General features: G+C 40.8%; 1 protein-coding gene across 1 annotated transcript; it reads right to left on the reverse strand.

The window, feature by feature from the left end:
* Window positions 1–772: 772 nt before the first annotated feature.
* On the reverse strand, window positions 773–2,676 carry LOC311108835 (protein FAM110C-like). Its single transcript, XM_084151599.1, has one exon. The coding sequence runs from the start codon at window positions 2,476–2,478 to the stop codon at window positions 1,423–1,425; it is 1,056 nt and encodes a 351-aa protein (XP_084007725.1). The 5' UTR covers window positions 2,479–2,676; the 3' UTR covers window positions 773–1,422.
* Between the last annotated feature and the right edge of the window lie 4,074 nt (window positions 2,677–6,750).

Raw genomic sequence — 6,750 nt, forward strand, 5'->3', positions numbered from 1 at the left:
AAGTACAATAAATGTAAAATGCACATAAAATCAACAGTGTAATGTTTGGATTCAGTCTTGTGTCAGTTGAGCTGTTGTGTCCTCACCTTTGTTCTAATACTCGTCCCATAATCTCCCAACTGTAATGCATTTCATATTTCTTCCGTAAGAAATATTTCAATTTAGCCCTATCCATCTAAAGTTGTGGGCACGTTTGTTGTTAGCTGGGATGGGTGTGCCCATAACATAGGTGAGGCTGAACAGTTAGTACCTGCCTACACAGACAGGAAACAGCCCACCTTTGAGTGGAAGGGGCGTTAATGATGGCCTGATTAGGACACTTGGCAAGTAAACGTGTGTAATTATATGTGCGTATCAACTGATGGACATACACACATGAGTAGTTGCATGTGTGATTCTGTGTCCTTTCTCTCCCTCACTTTCCTTCCTCTCTTGTTACCGTAAACTGTAATTACAGGGAGTGAAGAGGGGAGGGTTGAAGGGAGAACAGGGAGAGAGTGAAATAGAGAGCAGTGGTGCTGTGTGTGAGAGAAAAAAAGGAAAGATATTCAGTTACATTCAATCATTGACCTAACAACATGCTCAAATTACTAGGTGCCTTCTCCCATAGCTGCCTCATGGCTGCCTGCCCTTGAGACAAGAGATCCATTCTGTACCAAAGATATTTCTGCCAGTATTGATTGTACCTGTTTAATGATTCTACAATAGTACAACGTGATAATGACTAGATGTGCTTTGGCATTCAAATAGAACTGCTCATGAGACTACAATCTGGAAGACGTTAACGGTTTAATTGACATAAGAACACATACGTACTGTGTAAGGGTCTATTTCCACCGGCCTGGCAGGATACAGAAATGTCGATAAAAATAACAAAAAACTAAACCTACAGTCCAGAGATAGACCTCACAGATTATCTTGGTTGACTATTTGGACTTGTAACACAGAAGTGTTCACCCACAACAAATAAATGTGCTTTATCAGTGAAGCAGTGATCAGTGAAATCACACACACACACACACACACACACACACACACACACACACACACACACACACACACACACACACACACACACACACACACACACACACCTATAACCTATTGTGCAATAGCCAAGCAAACATTGTGTGATTGGGCCTACACTGGGTTTTCCATTCCCCAAGGCCAGGAATGTTATCTTGTATCATTCTGTCATTCTTTGATAGACAATTTGGCAGTCAGTAGCCTAACAGATGAATATATGTAAACTGCAAAGGCTTGAAATAATAATGCATTTCAGAGGCAGAAGTAGCCATAACATTTTAGTGGGTATGGAATAGCTTAGGTTATGTTGTAGGCCTAAAACATGCAGCCTATAGGTAATAGAGAGGCGTACACAGCTTAATATACCTATATATAGGGCCTTTGAATACAGAAATGTCAGTTTAGATCTCGTAATATTTTTCCAGAATCTTTGGCATTTTTACAACTGTACAGCCACTTTATAATTCTGGCATTGCGCTCAATGACTGATGTCCCCTGTCGAATAGTTTCATGCAGCTCCTCTTCCAGTAATCCATCAATACTGTCGTCGCTACTATTCCGTGAGAATCCGTCATCTGACGTTGACACGCTGACACTTCCGATTTTATTGGCAAGTTCATCTGAACGCGCAGAAAAGTTATCTTTGCCCAGCGACTGAATGACTTCGCCATCCAGTCCACAGTATTTGAAGAATGCATCAAAGTCGGTAAAGTTTTTGGAATATCTTGAGCTGATGTCGGAGTGAGAACGGCTGACCCCTTTGCAAACCCTTTTGTGAGTGGTTCTCCGAATCACACCTGGGGCCACTTTTGGCAACGGGCCTCCTTTGTCCGTCCATTCTTCATCTGTGGATAGAGATTGTGTTTCTGGCTGCATGGGTTGTGAATGGACAGCCTTTGAATCACATTCCTTGGCAGGTCTTTCAGGTGTCATAAATTTGGTATAATTTTCCTCTGCCTCGCATTCCTTACCTGATGGCTCACGTATTAAACTTGCCTTATCTAGAGAGCTGAGCAACAACCTGTACTCCAAATTATGTTTATTTCTCTCACTCGTCGACCCTTTTACAAGTTCACATTTCTGTCGGTACAGTAAAAGTGAGTCCCTTTTTCTGGAGCTCATCCGACGCACCACATTTTTGTCCTCCAGTGGCAAGCGCCCTCTTTGCACACTGCTTGTACCCGCAGGCGAATTCATCCCACTGTTCCTACTGTTCCAGTTGGAGCTCCGGTTAGAAGATCCATTACTACTAACAGAGGCAGATCCAAAGCTAACCACTGGCTCCTGTATGGAGTTGACCACCTTTTGACTTTTGACATACTGTCTTTTACTTGCGGCAAGCATCTCCACTGCACTCATGCGTCCCGTTGTCTCGCTCTCCAGTTCCATCTGTTTCCGAAGGTATACTGGACCCTTCTCTAGAATTCTAGTGGCATCTACATTGTTAGTCATTTTCTTGTTTTATTTTCTTTCAAAACACTACGCTGGCATTCCAAAACTGTACTCAGAATGTACAGGGGTCCCGATTTGCCAATCCTTTACGCACAGTGTCCCCAAATGTCCAGAAGCTCGAAGTGAGAAAAAGGAAATGTTCCACAGCACAAACAAGCTCATGCGATGTCCAAGCACGTACTAAAGCGGGAGTGTTCACCTTTGTGCTCAAACACATGACACAACCCCACCCGTCATGTGCAAGGTCAGGTTGAACCAAACACAAGTGGTGTGCAAAGGACACCTTATGACATCATTAGAGTGTAGTGAAAGTTGATACTGTGTAGCAGCCTATTACAGCCCACCACTGTATTTTTCCTTTACGGTGATGTTTGTAGTAAGCCCACCACACTTTGTTCCCCTAAATAGGTTTTGTAGTTCTATATGATATACATGGTCCTACAGATGTCCTTGAATATGAAGGAAATTAGGAAGTTCGAGTCATTCTTTATTGCAAATCCTATGTTTTTACTAAGAATCTAAGATACTTTACGAGTCTGTCACACCTACATGTTTAAGTCTGCCACACCTATAAAATGTCACACTATTTGCATGGATATCAACATCATAAAGCACACAGGAAGTGTTCTAGGTGGATTTATCTAGATGTGTAAACACACATTTTGGTGACTCATCTGAACAGTTCCAGGAAGGGAGTGTACATGTCTCTTCGTACCACCTTGGGGCGCCTGCTGCATGTTTACTGTAGCCTACCAGTAGGAGGAAGAACAGCACATGTAAAATAATTTTTTCAGATCTGGTTCCATCTAGTGGTAATAAAGGGCTTGCATGAAATCCTTTTACTTCAACACTGTCTCCAATAACACATTGGTTACTGTAGGTATCCCATGCTTCAACGTCTTATACACATAATAATGTGCATAAATAACACTTGCATAATAGCTTACATATCACTTATTGCGTCACTCAGGATGTTATCAAGACAAACATTTATCAAATGTTATAACAGATTTGGTAACATAAATCCTTCAAAACATGTATTTGTATTTATTATGGATCCCCATTAGCTGCTGCCAAGGCAGCAGCTACTCCTCATGGGGTCCAGCTAAATTAAGGCAGTTATACAATTTTAAAAACATTACAATACATTCACAGATTTCACAACACACTTTGTACCCACTTGCCCTTACTCCACCACTACCACATATCTACAATTCAAAATCCATGTGTACGTGTGTGTATAGCGCGTATGTTATCGCGTGTGTGTATGCATGTGTCTGTGCCTATGTTTGTGTTGCTTCACAGTCCCGGCTGTTCCATAAGGTGTATTTTCATCTGTTTTTTAAATCTAATTTCACTGCTTGCATCAGTTACTTCATGTGGAATAGAGTTCCATGTAGTCATGCCTCTATGTAGTACTGGTCCTCTGTAGCTCAGCTGGTAGAGCACGGCGCTTGTAACGCAAAGGTAGTGGGTTCGATCCCTGGGACCACCCATACACAAAAAAAAGAATAATGAACGCATGGATAAAAGTGTCTGCTAAATGGCTTATTATTATATTATTACTGTGCGCCTCCCATAGTCTGTTCTGGGCTTGGGGACTGTGAAGAGACCTCTTGTCGCATGTCTTGTGGGGTATGCATGGGTGTCTGAGCTGTGTGCCAGTAGTTCAAACAGACAGCTCGGTGCATTCAACATGTCAATACCTCTCATAAATACAAGTAGTCATGAAGTCAATCTCTCCTCCACTTTGAGCCAGGAGAGATTGACATCCATATTATTAATGTTAGCTCTCTGTGTACATCCAAGGGCCAGCCGTGCTGCCCTCGACAGAGCCAATTGCAATTTTCCTAAGTCCCTTTTTGTGGCACCTGACCACATGACTGAACATTAGTCCAGGTGTGACAAAACTAGGGCCTGTAGGACCTGACTTGTTGATAGTGCTGTTAAGAAGGCAGAGCAGCACTTTATTATGGACAGACTTCATTTGCATACATAGACACACTGGCTTTACTCTAAGCCAAAGGCATGTCGTTAGTAAAGATTGAAAAAAGTAAGGGGCCTAGACAGCTGCCGTGGGGAATTCCTGATTCTACATGGATGATGTTGGAGAGGCTTCCATTAAATAATTCCCTCTGTGTTCTGTTAGACAGGTAACTCTTTATCCACAATATTGCAGGGGGTGTAAAGCAATAACACATAAATGTTTCCACTAAAGGGGGCTTTACTGTTCTTAGGTAGGCTTACATTTAAAATATCGCAAATAGGAGTGGCAATGTCGTCCGCTATTATCCTCAGTAATTTTCCATCCAAGTTGTCAGACCCCGGTGGCTTGTCATTGTTGATAGACAATAATACTTTTTTCACCTCTTCCACACTCACTTAACAAAATTCAAAAGTACAATGCTTGTCTTTCATAATTTGGTCAGATGTACTTGGATGTGTAGTGTCAGCATTTGTTGCTGGCATGTCATGCATAAGTTTGCAAATCTTGCCAATGAAAAAATCATTAAAGTAGTTGACAATATCAGTCGGTTTTGTGATGAATGAGCCATCTGATTCAATGAATAATGGAGCTGAGTTTGCTTTTTTTCCCACAATTTCATTTAAGGTGCTCCAAAGCTTTTTACTATACATTTTTACATTTTAGTAGATGTTCTTATCCAGAGCGACTTACAGGAGCAATTAGGGTTAAGTGCCTTGCTCAAGGGCACATCAACAGATTTTTCACCTAGTCGGCTCTGGGATTAGAACCAGCGACCTTTCGGTTACTGGCACAACGCTCTTAACCACTAAGCTACCTACCGCCCATTCTTTATGTCATTTATTTTTGTTTCATAGTGTCTTCCTCTTTTTATTCAGTTTAGTCACATGATTTCTCAATTTGCCTATACGTTTGCCAATCGGTTGTGCAGCCAGACTTATTTGCCATTCCTTTTGCTTCATCCCTCTCAACCATACAATTTTCCAATTCCTCATCAATCCACAGGGATTTAACCGTTTTTACAGTGATTTTCTTAATGGGTGCATGCTTATTAGTAACTGGAATAAGCAATTTCATAAATGTGTCAAGTGCAGCGTCTGTTTGCTCCTCATTACACACCACGGACCAACAAATATTCTTTACATCAACAACATAGGAATCACTTAAAAACGTATTGTATGACCTCTTATACACTATATTAGGCCCAGCCTTTGGAACTTTGGTTTTCCTAGATATGGCTACTATATTGTGATCACTACATGTGAACATGTGTTGTACAGTAGGCTACCACTGAACATACAGTATATCTTTAAGAATGCTCAGTAAACACAAGCTATACAACAATAGTGCATAGTTCTGATGGGTCATCTATCGGTCACTTCTCATGCCAGCAAGTCCCTGCTAGGAGGTCATAACCTCACCATGATATGCAGTGGTGTAAAGTACTTAAGTAAAAATACTTGAAAGTACTACTTATTTAGTTTTTTGAGGCAACTGTACTTTACTACTTACATTTTTGACAACTTTTACTTTTACTCCACTACATTCCTAGAGAAAATAATATACTTTTTACTCCATTCACTTTCTCTGACACCAAAAAGTACTCGTTACATTTCAAATGCTCAGGCAGGACAGAAATATGGTCCAATTCACGCACCTATCAATATAACGCTTTGTCATCCCTACTGCCTCTGATCTGGTGGACTCACTAAACACAAATTCTGTGTTTGTAAATGATGTCTGAGTGTTGGAGTGTGCCCCTTGCTGACCATAAATAAATAAAAAAACAAGAAAATCGTGCCGTCTGGTTTAATTATGTGTAGTATTACTTTTATTTTTACTCAAGTATGACAATTGAGTACTTTTTCCACCACTGTACTTAAGTACATTTAAAACTAGATACCTTTAGACTTTTACTCAAGTAGTATTTTAATGGGTGACTTACACTTTTACTTGAGTCATTTTCTATTAAGGTTTTTTAAACCCTGATGAATTTCAACAATTCCTTGATAGACAAGATTGAATTCTGCTTTCTGTCTCTGGGCATTGATCCCCTGTTTGATGCCAGTAAACTTTCAGGCACTCTCTATGGAGATCTGAAAATCTAAACTCTCTCTGTGTGTGTTTGAGATTATAATCCACTTCCTGCCAGAACCTAAGGGAAAGGGGATACCTAGTCAGTTGCACAACTGACTGCATTCAACTGAAATGCATCTTCCGCATTTAACCCAACTCCTCTGATTCAGAGAGGTGTAGCCTTAATCAAATCATATTTGCCACATGCGCCG

The sequence above is a fragment of the Coregonus lavaretus genome, assembly GCF_964263955.1.
Source record: "Coregonus lavaretus genome assembly, chromosome: 33".
Taxonomy (NCBI): Eukaryota; Metazoa; Chordata; class Actinopteri; order Salmoniformes; family Salmonidae; genus Coregonus; species Coregonus lavaretus.

Coding starts and splice junctions, on each gene's coding strand:
- LOC311108835 (XM_084151599.1), bottom strand. CDS start 2,478: ATGACTAACAATGTAGATGCCACTAGAATTCTAGAGAAGGGTCCAGTA.